Source organism: Ascidiella aspersa, chromosome 2 (genome assembly GCF_963924565.1).
Source record: "Ascidiella aspersa chromosome 2, kaAscAspe10.2, whole genome shotgun sequence".
Lineage (NCBI taxonomy): Eukaryota > Metazoa > Chordata > Ascidiacea > Phlebobranchia > Ascidiidae > Ascidiella > Ascidiella aspersa.
The window spans coordinates 11686797-11707408 of NC_139448.1; the positions used below are offsets into that span (position 1 = coordinate 11686797).

General features: G+C 35.8%; 1 protein-coding gene across 2 annotated transcripts; it reads right to left on the bottom strand.

Moving 5' to 3' along the window:
* Positions 1–1269: 1269 nt before the first annotated feature.
* Positions 1270–19183, bottom strand: LOC146163671 (uncharacterized). Of its 2 annotated transcripts, XM_083381853.1 has the most exons (27): positions 18905–19183; positions 18639–18729; positions 18143–18308; positions 17594–17687; positions 17165–17290; positions 16968–17026; positions 16681–16892; positions 16436–16480; positions 16267–16334; positions 15818–15962; positions 13734–13979; positions 13429–13538; positions 13278–13355; positions 12755–12833; positions 12427–12645; positions 12133–12194; positions 11429–11991; positions 10553–10731; positions 9490–9867; positions 9040–9129; positions 8140–8295; positions 7666–7889; positions 7188–7414; positions 6937–6996; positions 6132–6452; positions 4284–4375; positions 1270–3713 (listed from the first exon to the last, which is right to left on the bottom strand). In XM_083381853.1, the coding sequence occupies exons 1-27, from the start codon at positions 18973–18975 to the stop codon at positions 3051–3053; spliced, it is 4824 nt and encodes a 1607-aa protein (XP_083237979.1). In that variant the 5' UTR covers positions 18976–19183; the 3' UTR covers positions 1270–3050. The 2 variants fall into 2 exon arrangements, with proteins under 2 accessions (XP_083237979.1, XP_083237980.1); XM_083381854.1 differs by lacking the exon at positions 9040–9129.
* Positions 19184–20612: the final 1429 nt, after the last annotated feature.

The following is a 20612-nucleotide window of genomic DNA, read 5'->3' on the forward strand; positions in this document are numbered from 1 at the left end:
GTGAGTAAAATGTAATGCGCTGAAGGTGAACTGAAAAATGCCATATTGCAAATCAAAAAATCGAACAAAACAACATTCGAAATTTGCATAAGCGAGTCAGTAATCTATTCTACCTGTTTTGACGTTTAGCTTACAAAAATGAAGTCGTTTTATCGGTTAGAACAGCGATTCTCAAACTTTTTAACCTCGCCGAACGCCCTTTGCTAACTGGAAAATATTGAAAAAAATTAAGCAACAATAGGTACATATCAATGAGAAGGATCTGTCCCAGCTAATACCAGTTATCACATATCAGTAAGGCGATTACTTTTTGACTTGGCAAAATAAGTTCATTTTTTTTTACATTTACACGGTAGGTCAAATTATTTTTAAATCGTTTACAAAATCATCAAAATGTACAAAATGGTATACAAAATTAACAAAATCTGTAGTGAGCTTTGTGAAATTTTCTTTCAGTTCAATATTTTATTAAATTTAGCTTAGAATTACATCCAACAACACTTTAACTGGATTAGTATATTCATTAGAGCAATATCCTGTTTAAGCGAGCTGGCAGAGTTAACCAAACAGGGTCCCTGGTTTACTGCGTTAGGCTGTCTTTTTAGGTGGTAATTTTTTAATTATGCCATTTGCTAGTTTGCTGACATGTTCAATCTTAGTTAATTTTTTGCAATACTTTCTACCTCGTATTTCAATTAAATTGTTTTCTCAACAATTCTCTAAAATAATCAACTTCTTGTTTTCATTTGGCATTCTTAGGGTAGTTTTATCTTTTTGATATTGAAAAAATATCAACAATTTTTTTATGTTTTGCGTAAACTTTTTTTAAAAGTAAATGATTTGTGTTCGGTCGAACGTCAGTATAATATCAAAAACAAATGACTCGCAAGGCAAAGATCCTAACGCAGTTCTTGAAAATTTCGTGAAAAAAAACGCCCTGTAAGTAATCAGTAAATTTATTTCAACGATGTTGAACCCTTACAACTGACTCAGTTTGAGAACCACTAGGTCAGGTAATCGTAAACTATACAGAACTACCTTACCTAAACTAACTAGACTATTAAATTTAGTTCTAAAGGATTGACGACCAGCCATATTAACAAAGCTAATGGAGCGCTAATTCTATACAGTACAGCAGGGAATGTGTTACACCATCTTACGTCAACAATGCGTAAGAAAGCAGCACAAAGATACGTTGCTAATAATTTCAACAAAGCTACAAATTACATTGTCAGTAAAAACGCTTGCTTTGGGTAAAAGAGATCAAGCAAGTTGAACTTTTATTGGTGATCGAAAATCCAAACCCGAACAACAAGCAAACCAGAAGTTCAACATTTTAATCGCCAGCAAAGAATCGCAAGAACAACAAGAAATCATTTATTTAATCTGCCGAAGTGAAAAGGGGGTGGCGTGCCTTGGGGGGTTACACGAACAAATGACAGCAAGGTGGGTGGGGTCAGTTCGGCTACCGGTGACAATACCACGCCCCTTTTCTCGAGCGACTGGAAATCTACGCAAATCTACACGTGTTATCGAAGAAAGTAAAAATCAAAATAGAACGAAACCGATAAAGAACAGGGATGAGGGGTCGAGCGTTAGTTACTATGGAGTCACAAACGAGAACGAAATACAAAGGCAGTGGTGATTGGTTGTCGCGTAAAAAAACGCGTTTCCTCGCGCGGCCGCAACATCTACAGGAAGGGGGACAGCAGCGCGACGACTGATTTTGTGCGACCGTTAAAATGGGCGACGACGGTTGCCGCGTGCAATTTCGATAATTGACCTTGATTGATTACACTTACACAGCTGGCTTCTTATAAAGACTTACGTTTCGATCGAAACAATAAATAATGCCCAACGGGCAGCTTGCCTTCAGACGTAATTTTACCCCGCCAGTGTGTATCGGCGGGCTTCGATGTAAAAAATGCTGCGAGACTTTCGTCGACCAGCCGAGCAGCAAGAAATAGAACAAGGTGGCGCGCGCGCGTGGGGAATTATAAAAATAAAGATTTTAGACAATTGCGCCCGGGTGGGTGTGAACAGAAAATTCAAACGCGCGCGCGAAAATAGCGACTGCACACACGTACGTCGTCATTTCTTGCGCCAAGAGAGTTATCAAAAAAGAAATAATAATAACAGTAAGACTAACGCAATAATTTGGCAAATTACGTGTAAGGACAGGGCCTTGAGGTTGAAATGGGGTAGAGGCCTTCACTGTCAATATTAGTTTGATGTCTGTCTGCATGCCTGAAGTTAACAAATTGATTTTAATCGAACTGCGTGTAACTGATCATCATGCCGGCAAAACGTTGCTGTTGTTGTTGTAAGAAAAATTTGTCTGGGTTCCGTAAATGTCAGCAAATTTATAAACAGTTGGATACGCATTGGCAACTAATCCAATTTGCCGCTGGATGGATCAGTCACATGTAGGTAGGGGCGGCCACCGCAGATCGATTTTTCTTGATTTATAAGTGAAAAACATACCGTCCGTATTTCGTTATTTTATGTTGTAGATAAATGTATATTAGGCAATTGAAACCAGCGCTGTTTGTTGTCAACATTCACAAAGTTTCGACTTTTATAAAAAGCGAAATCCGCATTGTTTGGTGGCAACCGATGGTTTGGGAAAAATGTATTGTTTGTGGGCAATAAGAAAATAATAGGGTTAGAAGGAATAGCGACGCGCGTCAGTGGAAATAATAAAAGGAGAGCGGTCATTAGTATCCAGACACAATTCTGCTGGTATTTACACGCGAGTTTTTATATACAACAGCGACAGTTCGATCATCAACAATCGTTTTGCCGAAATTCTCGCCAGAAATATACCAGCACTTAAAAAGTAGCCAACAACGCTAGATGCTAATGTAAACTGTTCTTTGGACTTATCATTTCATTATGAGAATTACGGAAAAATCCGATTTTTTCTTCTACGGAAACCATTACAATTATGATAATTTTCGCGATGGGCGATTATTTGCAGTTGCCTTGCAGAAGATACATCGACAACTCCCTGAGACGGTAAATAACCTGACCTACAACATTAGGGAGCGCTATCGCCGATGTAGGTCAGGGGTGTAGTAGCTGGGGCGGTAAAAGGGCTCACCCTTTCGCTTCGGGTAATAGTCGGTTGGCCCATGACGCGGGGGTGGTCCCGGGCTCACTGGGCGCGGGGGAGGGTCCCGAGGGGGGAAGTACGAAGTTTTGCCTTCGGAGTGGCCTGGGTAATAGGAGCTACTGTTGTGGTGGTAGTAGGAGCTTGGGGGACTGTGTTTAGATAGTGTGGCCGGGTAGTCGTCCCTAGTCTCCTCTCTTCTTGGTGGGTAGGAGAGATATCTGTCGTAATGCTGCGGCTTGTCGTAGCTGCTTCTTCTGTATCCACTGCTAACGTGCTCCGGTAAGGGGCCCGGTTGATAGTAAGTCCGACTGTACGGGGGGTCTTTACGACTCCTACTTGGGGGAGCGTAATCATCCCACGGTGGTGGGCTGCTTAGGGGCCGCGAAGAGGTACTGGGTAACCGGCTGTTGTAGGTGGTTAGAGATCCCGGACCACCTGGGCCCCGTGCCAGGGAAGGGATTGGCTGTCCGGGTACAGCTGGGGCCAGCGAGGGGACCTTTTGGGGTTCGGAGATCGATCCCCGTCGGTGTGGGTCTTGTTTGTGGTTGCCCAAGGTCGATTGCCCGCCAGAGTGCTGTTTAATCACAACGTGATGGTCCTACAAAAAAACGTAAAATACATTGCAAACAAATTCAGCAAAAGCCACCGTTGGAAACTTTCGTTTAACCAATTTAGTAAACCGAACGTTCCCAGTACACCCGAATAACGGGAACAATTTGATTATGTTTAGGTTCATTAACCATTTTTTTTTTCTATTTTCGGGCGTGTAAAATGTAAATACATTGTTTACCGATCTGTAGAACCTATAAATCGACTGGAACTGCCTAGACAACGTTCGTACTGAGGTAAGTGGGTTACAACAATTTTGAACAACATAAAACTGAATTTAAAACTATTCGGGAAAAGATTCGACCAACTCTAGGCAACTTGACTTTACGTGACAAAGATTTATTCACCAAAAACTTGCTTTCGATTAGCTGTTAGAAATTAGTTTGATTCCTTTTCAACTGTGTTTTCCACTTGAAATAAAAACAATGTATTATCGAAGAGTGACGTAAATTGAACGCATAATTTTGAGAGAGAAGTTCTCAAGTAGACAAGTAAGCTGGACTCCGCAGGCATTTAACAACCTGGCAGGACAATGCCCGAAGTGGTACTTAGTACTTACACTATGAGGCGACCGCGTGGACAAAGTGCTCCCGCTACCACTCGATGTCCCGCTGTTGTGCCGCGACCGAACACCACCGTGGTTCGAGTCCGCTGCAAAGAAACATATTGTGGGTTAGGAAGGCCTCAGGCGACATTGTTGGGTGATCTGTTTGTGGTGGAACAAGGGCTGCAACAAGATATTCTTATTCACGAGCTTTCACGGGCACGAACTATTGTTGATGTAATAATTGCATTGTGTATATTATGCGAAAAGAAATACCACTCGTTGTGAAAAAATAAAACTAACTCTATCTTAGATCACCTTTTAATATACTTTCTGCAAATGTCGTATTTTTGAAGTTATGTAATATACATGCAAGTCCGCACTTAAACATACAAACAAAAATGTTATTATAACATGGGCCACATTAAAAGGTGGGCTGAATGTTTAAGGAGATCCGAGGAATGAGAATTGTTTCTGTGATGTAACCCGTTTCGCGCAACGTTTTTTTACCCAAGAGATGTAATGACATTTATCCGTTACGAATTATGTTTGAATAGGTACGGACTTGTTTTAAACGATCATAATCGCTGTAATGAAGTTGTTGGAGGAAACAACAAAACGCATAGTTTAGTCATGCCCATAATAGTTGAAGTGACTGTAAGCGTGAATTTAGTGATAGGCCAATTCAGGGGTAAGAAAACTTTTCAGAGCCCGCGAGTCGCGATTTAAATTCAGTAATTTAATAAAAGTGGGATATAGAGTGGATTAACGTGCGGAGAATGTTTGCCACGCCAAAGTACGAGGCTATGGCCGATTGTGGGGACAAAAACAGAATTTGATTGAATAAATAAGTCAAAACAGGGCGGATCCAGTAGGTTACTATTTTTTAAACCACATTCTGCTAACTTTTACTGTGTAAACTCAATTTTTATTAAATTCTTTTCGTTTTTAATATGGTACTGGTATGCCCGATTCAAGGAAATCTATTCAGCCCAGAAGCTACAAAAACTGTTACATATACATTTACTCGATTTAATATTTCCTTTAAGCTTTCCTGTTACATAACAGTTTTAGGGGTCATGAATCACCAGTGTTGTATAAAGTGACTTTTTGCAAACAAAATATCCGCAACATATGTCAAAACTTATGCAAAACACAATCCCAACTGAGTTACACATTATTTGAACGAGCACAGAAGCAGATAAATAGGAGTGCTTCGATTATAATATTTTTATTGCCAAACGTAAAGTGACAGATTTGTTATAAACTAAAAAAGGTTTGCGGTTTAACCCTTTTCTAGTAAACATACAGAAAATTTGGAAACCTAAATTAGAAAACATCTTCTTGTAAATCTAAGACCTGCTTGCTATACTTATACTAAAGGCCGATGTAACTACTCACATTCAACCAATAACGTTTGTTTACAAAACACGCAACACAATCTTGAAATATTTGCGATGTCGCCTCTCCAAATTATGATGTCCAGCAATTTAAAGCAAATGACACAACCAGAGTCCGAAGGGCGTTCAATATATCAAAGCATTGGCCCCGAAATCAAATGACGGTGAAGACGGGAATTTGACTGACTTTGAAACTTGTTTACGTTAAGCAGAAACTTAGTCGCGTTACCGTAGTGCGTACACTTTTATCTGACGCACAGGACATGCAGCAACTGACTAAGCACCGGACGTTTTGAGTTTACGCTAGATCACAACAGAGAAACTAGTTAGATAACGTTGTGCTACACTAAATAGAAGCAGGTTGATGTTTGCTTTAATACTTTAATCCTGCATGAATTTATGCAATCTTTCGGTGAAGAATAGTTGAGTGTGACTTGAAATATAGTTTGTGCAAATATCATACCTTTTTTCAGCGCCCCATGTTCACGTCTGTGATCGTAGATTGTTGGGGTGGATGGTGAGCGTAAAGACGAAATCACCCTTGGAGACCGTGGGGCCATTACAGGGCTCGCTTGTGTCGAAGAAGGCTTTCCGTGGGTTAGGTGCAAGTGGTGCTTTCGTTGTGGGTCAGCTGTCCCACTACCAGAACGCGGACGATGATACAATGGTGCCTTTTGAGGATTGAGTTTGACAGGCGTCGAGGGGCTTTTCACTTTGGCTTCCTGGGGTGAGCGAGAAGCCACTGAAGCCGGGGAATGCCTGTGTGTAAACTTCTGGGCCAAACCTGCAACAAAACTGAGTGTTAAGGGATAAATACTAAATCCGCCATGAGAAGTAAAGGCAAACCACCCAATATAGTATACAAGAGTAGGAAACAGAGGACAAATATGTTTTCACCCAGAACCTTAGTTCAAAATAAATGTCTTTAAATACTTATTAAACAAAATATATTCTACTGGCCTATCATAAAAATGTACAACATATGTTATCAACACTGTGTGTATGTGTGTTTGGCGCATATGGCAACATAGCGCTTGCATACTGCATAGCACCGATGTGATGTGCAAGGGGGTCGAGCAATAGTGTAGCCACACAGGAAATGATTGACACCAACAGGAGCCAAGAAATCAATAAGATGCATATGGCCTGTGCTGTATCAAAGCATTGGCCCCGAGTTCTAGCAAATGCAGCGAAAACGGGAATTTGACAAGACTTTGAATTATTTTTGATAAAAATACATTTAAATTAACAATCAATAGTAAAATTACCATTTGTTTCCACACCAGGTAAAGATGAAACTTTATTGGTAGGTGGTGGTTCAGCTTCTTCTGTAAAGCATTTAGCAATTAGAAGTGTGTTGTGAAATGGAAATAATATAAACAGCAATAAAAATCTAGAGAATTTATATCAGTTGTACTTGAAAAATGAAAACAGTGATGTAAATAACAACATTAATTAAAGGCTCCTTATTTAAAGGTCATATGCTGTTACACTTTGAAACCAGTTTAAAAAAAATAACCTTCTGGTGTGGGATGAAACTGCTTTACAGTTTTTGTAATTATTTCCATAACTTCTGGGGGTAAGGTTTTGATTGTTTCTGTAGACAACACACTGGACAGGTCGTTCAACTTGCTGTCAATGTCATTGTTGTTTTGGGGTGTAAGGGTCTTTGCTGCTTCTTTTATGCACTTGGAAATGTGCTCAACATCCCTGTTGTTAATGTTGCTGTGTTTCTGATGCCTTTCCCTAAAAACAATACATTTTATTTTTTTATTGGCCTTGAATTTATTTATTGTTTTTACTTATTTAAATCCAAACAAGAAGAATCGTGGGTAACATCTACATATTGGGTAGCTGGTATCAGTGGAAAACCAGATTAACCATTATTGTACATTTCACAATAAAAATGTTAAAACCAGCACACCAATATATATATATATATATATTATAGGACTCTTATATATAGACATCTAATTAATTTTTTATACCAAACTAACCCTGTTTTGGTGCGTATTTGTTTTGGAGAAATGACAGCCTTTGGAGATTCTTGTTTTTTTGCCAAAGAAGGAATTGGCTTAATGGTTGGTGTTGTGGTTTTGGCAGCAACAACTGTTTTAGACGTTTCATTTTCAGATATTGAGGTAGAGGTCTTTATAGAAACAGTCTCAGTTGAGTGTTTTCGCACATCTTTGCTTCGTTTTAAATATTCCTGTAGTGACACCTACAAAAGTGAAACGTAGATAAACAAGTTAAAAAAATATAATCTTGGAATTATAAATTAAAAAAAATATGATTAAAAAACATTATCTTATATTTATTAATGGCTATGTACTCTACTACTCATATTAGTTAAAACCGTTCTATTGGTATCTCACATTTTTTTGTCAGTTGAAAGTGAATCTATCATCAACAAAATTATACCTTTGGTGATCAATAACTTTTTAAAACAAACAAATAATATGAATATTAACCTTCTTTTTGGTCGGTGCTATTTGTGCTTCCTCGGCCTGTTGTTGAACAAACATGGGTTGCAATAATAACTGCTCCTTGCTGTAGATTCTATTGGCTGGATCACTTGAAGGGTCGCTTGATAGCCAAGAATGAATTGGAGTCATGCTAGAAAAGTTCTACAAAGAAATCAAGTCAGGTTTAAGTCACGGTATAAAGCAGATCAAGAAAATAAGTTAGAAATCAAATGCGAAAGCATCAGCACAACACATTTAGTTTAGTCATGCTGTTAGCACAAAACAACAATTACTAGAAATATTGAAGAGTGATGTATACAAAGCTACTACATAAGTTCACTGTAACAACAAACATAAGAAGAACACATGTAATCGGTGTATATAGGGGACATGCCAAATAAGTCTACAATGCAATATAGTTCAATGCATATTCTCAGCAATTGAATTAAAACGCGTTAACTTTTAATTTGGGATCATTTTTAAATAGGTGTTTGCTAGGTGGTGCATAGGTTGCCCTGTTGGACATGTAATGATTAATATTAACATAACAAAGAGCGATTGCAGTTAGCAAAACCAAACTACTTGTGTGGACATAAATTTAGAAATTTTGGGTTGTTCAGCTTTTATGTCTATTTAATTATGATCTAATTTAACTGGCCAGGGGGTGGGTTGTAATTTATATATTATATATACAACAACAAATTTAAGAGTCACTTGTATGATTACAAGCACAATAAAGTTGTAACAAGGTATGCATGCTATTGCCCCCCCCCCCTAAATATACATGTTTATAATTTCCTTAGTTTAAATACAAAAAATACTTTAATTTTGCTGAAATATTAGAGATATATACAAAAACTTTACATGAACTTTAAAATAAAGCACGTTAGGATGGCTACAGTGTACCTTAGATTCTATGCAAGTGGCTGCATTATCCATTATGCATGCATCAGCAGGCTGTGAGATATCACTGGTGTCCTCATCATCAGAAAGATTCTATAACAGTTACAGTGATGCAAAATGCAAACGAAAAAATGCAGAGCAGACATTCATTTGGCAGTCCACAGTTGACATGCTTTTTAGTTTTAATGATTCAGGCCAAACATAATATTATGAAGAGAGCGCTGTTTAGGTTAAATGCTGTGTAACAAAATCCAACACAGTTTTTACTGCAATCTAAAAGGAAAGTTTCAAACGAAACATTCTTTGTACATTTTGCAATGTACCTGTCAAACAATACAGCTCTGGTGAAAGTTTTATTCATTTAGTTAAGCCTTAGCATGACATGATTTTGGCCAAGGCATGCAAGCAGCAATACAGTTTTCACCATGCACATATCAGTTTACATTATCTCACCTCATACTCCAGAACAGGAAGGGGGTTGTCTTTGGGACACAACAACATGCTGGGTGTAACAGGTAGGATGGGTTCCACCAATGCCTGTTCCACTGTAGACTCTTGACAGCTTTCAGGTGGTAACTCCTTGCTATGAACAACAGTCTCTGGGGTTTCATCATCTGGCTTCTCTGTGTCGTTTGCACATATTTCTGGTTTTGACTGCTCTCCCATTTGTGAAGTGTTTGTTGCTTCAGCATCTTCTGTGGAGTATGCTTTGAGAATTCGCTTCTTAAAAAACTTGTGCGCAGCAACAGAGTTGGGTTTTGCTGCAGCATGATATTGGACAGGGTCCCCGTCTGGTACAAGGTTTTCCTTCACAGCCTTCTCCAGCCAATGCTAATAATGAGAAAATATTACATACTGAGGGGAAGTTTTAAAACTAAGGTTACATTAAAAATATGCAGTAGTGGCCAATCTAGCAATCAACAGTCAACTATTCTTGCAATTGCAACTATGTAAATTTTAAATGTTTGCAGTTCTTCTTTCAATAAAAATTCAAAATTGCTATACTGTTGTATACCACTGTTAACCATTGCGCCATAAAAGGTTGGTAAGTGAGGTTCTGTATGTTCTTTCATTTCTATATCAGTATTTTATTTAGAAGTAATGCATTAAACTAAAAGTATGGAACAGCCTACAATAACTTTTACGTCTGTGTTTCCCAACAAAAGTCAACTCAGGTTATGCTGTGTGTTTTCATAAGTGAATAATGTCACAATATTAAAGGTCTGAATTTTTAGAAATGTTTTCTTCTCTTTCAATTTATCCCCTTTAAGTTTGTACTTGTTAATGCAATTACTATAGCTTTTGTAATATAAACTTGCAAGCAATTCAATAGAAATACCAGTCTATATACCAAATTAATTGTTGCCACAAAACATTGAGAAGTCTACAGGTGTATCCTTAGGTACATAACATTGATGAACCCTGGCATACAGTAAAACGCTTTTTGGTTTAAAAAATGTTTTAACCTAACAAACGAAGACATTTCATGTCTGGCAATAAACCAATCAATAAATACCTTCTTGAGGAATTTCTCTGCCTTTTCAGGTCGGTTGTTTGGGTGATAAGTAGCACCAACACCAATATGAACATGTCCCGAAGGTATGCCAGGCCTATATTCCCAAGGTATGAATGAACAAACTGGCCTCACATGAATGCAAGGGGCAGTAGGGGTGCTAACCCTGCTGCTGCTGGTTGCTGTTGAACAACAATATTAGCATAAGGATTTTGAAAACAATTTTTAGCAGGTTTCAGTAGATCGCTGATTTACTACACTTAAAGCAGGGTGAGCAATCACTTTTAACAAGGAGTCGCATGAGAAACAGAGATGTCTTAAAAGGCCAGGTCAAAAAAGGGATATAAAATACACACAATATATATAAACTATTGCTGTCTCAAAAAAAATCTATACACATCATTGTTTTGCAAAGTGCATAAGAAAAAACGAGAACCTTAACAAGTTTATTCAATAAATTATTAAACAAAGCAAGAAAAAATGTAGGCTTTATGTGAACAAAAAAAATATGGAAACTCAGCTACTGACTGGATTAAATTGTTTGGCAGCCTGGACCTGGCCCACATGCAATAGTTTGCTCGGGTCTGTTTTAAAACATACCCGGGGTGTATAATTATTCCTATGCGACTTACTACTGTGCATGCCTGCCACTAAAAACACTTGAAATTCTAGTTAATATAAAATCTTGTATAGTGGTTATGAATCTGCTTTACAACACATTAACAATAGGGTGAGGTAAAAGTAAATATATATGTTTGACCTACCCAAATGCTATTAGGTTTAATGATTTATGGAACGCTTATATTGGTAAATCATTTGCCCGGGCTGCAAACTAAACATGACGTCAGCCCCATTAAATATTTATTGCTTAAGACTCACATGGTATAGCCAACGTTCCATCTGTTGAACCATTTTTCTTAGGTTTGCTGCTTTTTGTGACAACACTACAGCTACTGCTACTGACACTGTTTATTGTTGCAGTTACAGTTTCCTTTTGCAGGTTTTCACTGGAGACTGGTGCAGCAGCACCGTCTTTTTTCACATTTGCTGTTACTGTACTTTCACTGTCTTCCTGATGTACAGAGTTGCTCTGTGAAGTGGTCCGCCATTCGCCTGTCGGCACATTGGCTTTGTGCTTTTCATGGTTATCTCCGTGACTGTCAGTTGACACATTATCCAAAATAGAAGCCACCTCGTTGCCAAGGAGTGAATATTGGGTTGATTCATCAATAATATCACTACTGCCAAGCTGGCCCGACGATGCCCCTGACTGCTCGCTGTCAATCGAAGCAAATCGTTCAGGGGCAATGGTTCCAGATATGGATCCATCAAAGGAATGATTTGAATCTGTCTCCATAGAAACACCAGGCGACATGACTCCCTCAAATGATGGACCTCTTCCTCTTCTGCTGTTCCTTCTGCCTCCCCTATTTGACCTCCGCCTAAAAATTTATATTGACATGTGCTTAACGTTTTTTACTTGTTTGGGTTCTGGTTTAAAATTTAAATACTCAACTTGTGCCCAACAAAAAAAAAAAAAAAAAAAAATAGACATGTCACCAAATCTAGTAAGCGCGGTTTACCTATTAATTCTTCGGAAAGGAGTTGTAGTTTGTGTGGAAGTAGATTCATCATAGGTAGGACTCTGAAATATAAATGAATATTTTTTAGAAGGCAGTTATGCTTTGCCTTTGCTTCACTTTATCCAAACAGATTAAACATGTGAATAGTGGGACTGACTTGTCATTAAAGCACAAACTTCTAACTTTATGAGGAGAAATAGAAAATTAAAATACAACAAGCAAATCAATATATGTTCATATCACAACATAACGCTCAAAAAATATTTCCTCAAATTATAGAAAATTAAGTTAAACCTGAATTGGATCTTTAAAAGTTGGCGTTACATCTACTTTAATCAGAGGGCTATGTTGGTGATGGTGAAGTTCTTTTTTCTTTTCTTGTTTCTCCATTTTTTCAAATGCACGGATGTAGGCTTCCATTTTACGCTCCTCTCTAGACTTTTTACGGAGATTTTCAGATTTTCCATCTTCGGTTTCTGTGTGCTCATGTTCAGAACTTGTGTAACCATTTAACTGTAAAGTTAACATCACATATTTTGTTCGAACTATTCCCTTTGAAGTGAAGTTTGTTTCATAATTAACATACAAATTACAACTTAATACACCAAGAAAATAAACCTACATTTTGACTGACTCTTGACAAGGACAAAACTAATGGAGAAATTTTCCGATCTTCATTATTTAAGCCATTTCTGTTGTCCCTGTATGCAAAAAAATATGTGCTAAATAATGATCAGAAAAACCTACTAAAACTTAAAGTGTAATTTTTTAAAATCCCTCTGGTTAAAAAAATAACTTAGCTTTGCTAAGTTATCTAGGTATTTATTGCAATTATAATGTTAGGATTATAATATGGTGTATATAAAGCATTGGATTCAACCGGGATGCAGTTTCTAATGATCAAGGCTGCCAAACAATATTTTTGATTTTTCAAGATTCTATCTTTTTTAGACCCCAACAATTGCTTGCAACTAATGTGCAATAAATCATTAGAGGGTCACTCACAAATCAAAGAAATTGGAATGGACCAATATAGAGATAATAACCAATGGTTATCATGGTAGTCAGTTTGCCATAAAACATAAACCCAAATAAGAATGGTACAGGTTCTAATTAGTTTACTTTTAGAAAAATTGTTGACTTACAATTCTCTTCTTAAGCTGGTAAACTTATAAACTGGACAAAGATTAGAGCAAGAACATCCACACTCAACATTGTAGAAGCTGCACACAAAACCAAAACAAATTAAAAATCATACTGTACATAAAAAAGTTTGAGACAACAAATTTACCCTACCAGTTTTGATAGTTGAAATCAAATGGTATTGTGATTTCTGAACCACAGGATATATTCTGTTTTGAGAACACATACAAGTGAAGCTTGTTATTTTCCATAATGTGCTTTAGCTAAAAAAAAAATTGTGTTGTTTTTATTTTGCTATACAATGTTTGCACTTTGGTTAAGGCAACAAGGTTTTTGGAAAGATATTATGCTAGCTACTAATACAATAAGAGCATTTATGTTATTTTCAAAATATTACCATATCGGTTATAACAATTCTAGAACTATAAAACAGTAACTGAGAAGCACAAAAATTTTACCTCACTGTTAGGCTGACAAGATCTTCTCATAAACCTTGCAACATTGCCAGATTCCCTTGCATCTACACATATCTGAAGGCCATCAAAACCAGTGTAAAAGAACATGTATGGATAGGGCCGCTTATAAAAGGTTGTATTATGTCCCTCAAACTGGTTGGAAAGCATGTACCTCCCACGCAGTTCAACAATGGGCATTGAAACACAAATGTCCTCCATTGCCATAACTCGATGTTTAAGTTGTTGAACCTGACAAACACATACAAACACAGTCTAAAGGCTGTTTCAAAACAAATCCTTATGGGGTTCAGATTTTTGTAAAAGTTTTCGAATGAGAACAGGAATTATGAAATAGGTACTGTGTGGCAGCTGTCATACCAAAGTAAAAACAATTGATCAAAACCAAAAAACAAAACTTTATCACATGAGACAGAACACTTTGGTATGGCAAATTTACAAAATTATTTTTATTTTCTACATTATAGTCAAGCGGGTAAAAAAAAACAATTTTAGCTAACTTGTCTGCTTAACTTTTGTTTTTCGAAACAGAAGTGTAATTTTCATTCTTATTGAGCTTATGAGTCTACCTTTCCAACCACATAAAGGATTTTTAATTTTATTACAAAATAAAATAAATATTTTACAAAATCTGTTGTTTTTTTACCCTTATAAAAGGCCAAAAACAAACAAGTGTACATTAGGACCATTTATAATAATTTATAGAAGCAGGTTTGACTTCATTTGAAGTAAATAAACTAAAAATGCTATTTCAAAGCCACAACAACACACAAATTTCATGAATACCTTTAATGGAAAGAGAATTTGAGTAAAACAAAAACATTTTTTATGATTACATTATGGTACCCCGAATTTGAACCTGTTTAAAATATTTTTAGCAACTAATTTCTCCCTGGTAAATTAAAACTGTGCCTTACAACAGTTAGCACTGATCATCAGTGGTATTTCTAGGCCCCAGAAGAAGTAAATTACCTCAACAACACAAGTTTTTAGATTTTTTGCCAGTCCGAGGACAACCTGGAATTAATAGCTTTTTCTTATTTTTTATGAAGAAAATTGCTAAGTTGCCTTTATTTCATCCTAATCATTACAAAAAACATTCATATCTTTCCCCTATGTTATGGGACAAGTCTAAAATAATAGCTCAAGACTACCTCTGTGATCTGCACTTGTTTAGGTTTTGGGCCACTTGTTATGTTTACTAAAAATAAATTCTCTACTTTTTCTACTAAGGTAAATTTATAGAAGTTTAACATCCCAAGCTAATTACTTTCCTACTGTTAAGGCAAATTTTGATCAATTAACATGAAGAGAATAACCCTAGAAGTTTCTATTTAATCTACTTTGCCTGTTTGAGCATAATATTACCTTCATGTGGTATTGATTTGGATCGCGATACACTTTATTGAAAATATCGGGTATCGGTATCAGAATAAAATTTCAAGTCCCTATTCATGACTGATTAATTTCTTCAAATGTTTCACTTTCTTTTGGCACTATTGTTACCTGGTATTCATTCATTTTGGTGTATAGCTTTAAATTTTCTGAATAAAACTAAAAAGTTTGGTTATTTTACCCAAAGTAAATGCCTGTTAGTTGTCTACCTTAGTGTTTTTAGCTTATGGTCTACAAATAAGTCTCATTATGTAGCTTTGGTATTGGTACATATTGGCTAGGCATATTTAGTTTACTTTTTAAACCTAAAAATTACAAAATAAAATTATGGGGTAAAAAAAATTACATTGGGGTAATAAAAAACACTGTTTTTTTACCCTGTTACCATCGATCGGGGTAAAAAACACTGTTTTTTTACCCTGTTACCATCAAACTTGGTTGTATAGGAATTACACAAACGTTTCTAATGGTTTTACAAACCTTCTTAAGATACGAATTTAACAACTGTTGTTTAAACCAGCATAACTTTACTCCGAGAAAAAAAAATTAAAATGGTTGAGGGCTTATTGGTTAGGCCAAGAATGTATTTTTTACCTGAAAAAGAAATTAAAAAAAATCATATATACTTTAGGTGACATTGTTTTTTTTTTACCCCAAGAGTTACACTGACAAACCTTATTGAGCTGTGTTTGAAGTTTGTTAAGAATGCCATTTTCCTGCGTCTGTCCATTAAGTTTGTTGGAAGCAGATAAAACAGCCTGCAACATTTCTGGTGTGTATTGGTTGGCTTCCAACTCATGATAGGACTCACTCCATTCCCTGTACAGCCGCATAGCAGATTAGCAATGGTTACACACAACTTGGCCACATAATATAAAACCAAACACCATATGCTGTGTGAAGGTACTGCATTGTTTTAACATCTTTCCAAATTTAGGTTGTGTAGTCATAACTCATAATAGTGCAATAAAAACAAAAAAACACTCCACATATTGGAGAGTTTACATTACATATGCTGGTAACATGTATTGGGAAAGCTTCATTTTGTTAGTAAACAGCTTTGTTTTTAGCCTTTTATCTCTGTTTATCAGCCTACGTGGCTAAAATGCAATTTCCTACCTACCTTAGTTTCTTTTCCCAAGAAAAACCATAAGGGAGAATATCAATATCGGTGCCAGCTTCATGGGTTGACTAAAAACAATAACAAAAGTTAAGTAAACAACAAAATCATCCAAATATTTAGTGATGCTCTAATCACAAATTTAGGAGCCCCACAATGCAATAATGCTTACTTTAGATCGTGGTCTTGATCTAGGTTTCTTGTCACCAATTTGTAACTAAACACAAGCATAAAATATCACATTTTTGCATTAACAGTTCTTCACATATAACTAGGCAAACTTCATATAAAAAATAGGTCTCAAAAAAATTAAAAATAATTGAGTGTAAAGCTAAAAAATAATTATTATTTGCTTCACTTCCAGTGTAGTGTTGCTATAATGTTGAAATATAGAAATAAATTTCAAATATTCCTTACCCTTTTATTTCCAGTTTTCCGTGCATCATCTCTGCTTCGCTTTCGTTTCCTGTTTGAGCCAAGATTTGAAAGGTATCTTTTTAACATGCGGTTGGAGGTAATAGTCAGACTGGTGGGTGTAGACTGAACTGAGGTATATTGCACTCTCCCAGCCTGTAAGTTGCTTCTTTCGTCACAACTGTCAACTCCACTACTGTCCAAGTCCGAGGTCACTGTTATATGAGGAACAATGATGAAATTTAATGAAAAGCTATTTAATGACAAAAATGTACAGTTTGTACACATACTTGATAGGTCTTCTCGTTTCTTAGATTGAAGTGCAATGGCCTCTTCTTGATTAACTTGTCTGCAATAACAGAATTTAGTTCTACATATCTCAGTTTGTTTTGACATAACTGTTTATACTTTAGTTTACTTCAATTACCTATACCTAAGCTAGTGGGTTAACTATAAAAATTGTCAACTGTTTTTATCTGAAGCTTACCTTGGATTACACCGATCACAAAGGTAAGTATCAGGGATGTTGTTTCTGTCAATTCGCATACAATCAATATGCTGCCAAACACTGCAGTTGTCACAGCAAATCATATAACCATCATCATGTGTAAACCTGCACATTACATAAGAACAACAATGCAGGGAAACATGTACTTCTATTTAAAATAAAATATTGTGCAACTATCAGGTGCCCATTATAGCTAGACATTAAATAAAAAGTTTAATAGAACAGTTATGTACAGCAAAAGCTTAAATGATAAGTTTGATAACAGACTGTCCACAGGACCTAATTTGTTTTTAATGGTTAAATTGCTTGGCAACGTAAATAGACTGGTATAAAGACATAATATTGTTAAATGAAGTGACAAACTTGTAGTGATAAGCTTTTATGTTACTATTTAAATTATTATCTTACCCACAAATACATCTTGTTATGTCCAATGCTGTTTCATTGAAGTTGTTAGGAAACAACAATCCACCATTCCGATTTGTATGTGTATTTACCAAGCCTGTTAACACAATACAAATATTACGAAAAAACAAATAACCAGGAATTTAATTACCCTAGCTTAAAGTGCCACTTCTCATATAACAAACATCAGAACGTTAAATTCATACAATCTGCATTGGAGCGCAAATTTAAAACGACTGGGGATTTGAACAACCGATATCAGGCAATCTTCAACACTGCCAGAGGCTATGTATTTTTGGCGACCTGTTGAGCATGCTAAGGTCACACTATGACAACGTTAATGAATAACGTGGCTAGCAAAAGCTGGTTTTAGGATAAGTCACAAAATTGGTGTGCAATACAACATTAAAAAATGTTTCAAGATTACTACAATTACTACATATATATCAATTTAAACTTTCCATTAATTTATTTAAATCATTTACTTTTATGAACTAAACTGAACCTATAAATTCAACAATTAATATAGTTATCCATATACTGGATGCTTACCATTTTGATAGGGCAAATGAGTAGGGACAGAAGGTGGAGGTGAAACCGTTGGTGGACAAGAATTTATGCACATTTCATTGTGCTGGGGTATCATTGGCTTAAAACATGGTTCACTTGGGGACAGTGGGGGTGTGGGTGGCGGCGGAGGTGCACCATAATTGTGGTCCTAAGAAAGAAATAAAGAAGTTGAATTTATAAACAAAGCTCCGTTTACCAGCCAAAACTGAATAAATAACTTTATAACGCTTTCAAAAATTCAAAAAATGCATTGTCATTTTTAGAACTGTTTTACGCTTGATTTTATTTAGCCTCACGATGATCTGGCTATGTGAAAAGTGGTTTCAGCATTTTCAGTAAATAACTTTAGTTTTATAGCAATAGATCTTTATGTTGTTAAATTTAGAAGAAGACCTTATAAACTATTCGAAATATGTTGCAAACAAAATTTAAAACTGCTCTAAAAAGCATAATAGTTTGTTGTATAAAAATGTCAAACCTGATAAGGAAGACCACAGCAGTGTTCACCTTCATGGACATGAATTGGCTTTTGATGGTGCACAGATGGTGTACTTGCCACAGCTTGAATGCTGAAACAAAAAGCAATGCCATTATTTCACAGCTAATATTTTTTCGAAGATTATAACAAAATTGTAAAGAGTAAATGAAACGAGTAACAAACATGCCTTAAGGCTATTACAACTGCACATGCCAGAACAACTTATTTATAACTATCAAATAATAAAAACAGCAGTATATACGCACTTGGAACTAACAGCCATATTAGCGCACAAGTCTCGATTTAAGTTGGCAGACATTGCTAGTGCCAAGCTCATAATGCACACAGCACAAGTTTAATAAATCCACATGTCCAATAGTTATCCATCTGAACTCCATTACAAGAGACTGCTGCACTGTCTCATTCCAAATTCCAATAAAGACCCCAATGCATAATTTAAATCAGGTGAACAAATCAGTTATGCAATCGTTATAACATCGGCCATTTGTCAGATAAAACAATTAACTTCTTCTTATTTGAAATATTATGATTTGCAATAGAAAAAGTTCTTTAAGCTTTTTATTCTTGAAATGGATGCCTGGAAACACCAATGCAAAATGCAGTTGAGAGAACAAAATCAATTAATTTCCAAATTCATTGTAAGTCACTTTACATTAAAATATATAAATAGTTTTCAGAACAATTATGGTAAAACATTGATACAACAGTTAAAAACAACATTTTGCTAACATATAACACTATCATTCCAATTTTATTTACTGTTAAGTGATGGCTCTACATAAAGTTATACTAAAACACATGATCAAATCTATTAGTAATAATTGTATTTGTTAATAAAAAAGCAGCACACTTTTGAATTACAGTGATATATCTCTACAAAATTAAAAAATTAATACAGCAAAAACAACATAAGAGCAAAATTGACAACACTAGCAAAACTATATGAATTCACAGAAATAAACAAAAATTCTAACTGTCAAAAAAGATGGTAAATCCATTAAGCTGTTTATGGAATTTTTAAAAAACAACGTTGCAAATGATTGAAAAATATCTCAGACACCGCATTTATACGGTACAAACCTAAGTCTGTTCTGTTGAGCAGGCATTCTACTTTTTATTACCACTGTTTTCAATATATAAACATTGCAAAAGAGCATAAACAAACGGTGAAACACATCGCTTCATTTCCTTCTCAGTTATTCAAAGATGGCAGCCAACTTCGCTGGGAAAAGGCGTAAAATTACGTCATAAAAGTTTAAACAATGGTCTCCTAAGCTGACATCAGGGGCAAAACGGCTGCGCCGAGACTTCTTTGTAAAACGCGTTCAATCGTTTCTTTACAAAGCTGCTTGGTGACTGTTTTTTCTTATTGCTTTGTCTACTAGAACAGCTTGGCGCAAGGGTTTGTAAGGATCGTTTTGCATTAGATTCTATATTACTATTCTTCAAATTACGCTCAAGCCTAAAAAATCTTAGCAATTTTTGAGAATGTTTGTTTGCAAAATGGCACCATTTTAAATCCCAAGTAATCTTGTTTTAACGCCATTAAGTAAGGGCGTGTCTTCGTTCTTTCGCCATTGTGTGAAATGTGAGCAACGCTCTGTTTTAATTTTGCGTTGCGTTATTTTGTGTTTTTATTTAAATCATTTCAAAAATATTGCATAATGCCCTCAATTTTTCTTGAATAACCAAGATTATTTTACGGATATCTGTTGATTTTGCCCCTTGTGTGTTTTAAAGATATTCGTAATAAACATATTTTAGAAACTTGTTTCCACTTTTTAAACGATGTCTTGAGCTCTTTAAACATTAAGATTGAAGAGACCTCGAACCCTCAATATAAACACATTTTTGTAAAAAAACTAACAGCCATGTTTTTAAGCCTATTAATGGTAATATTGCGCCCAAATTAGGATCTTTGCGCAGGGGTGTTTTGTAGCTAAAAGTTATTTT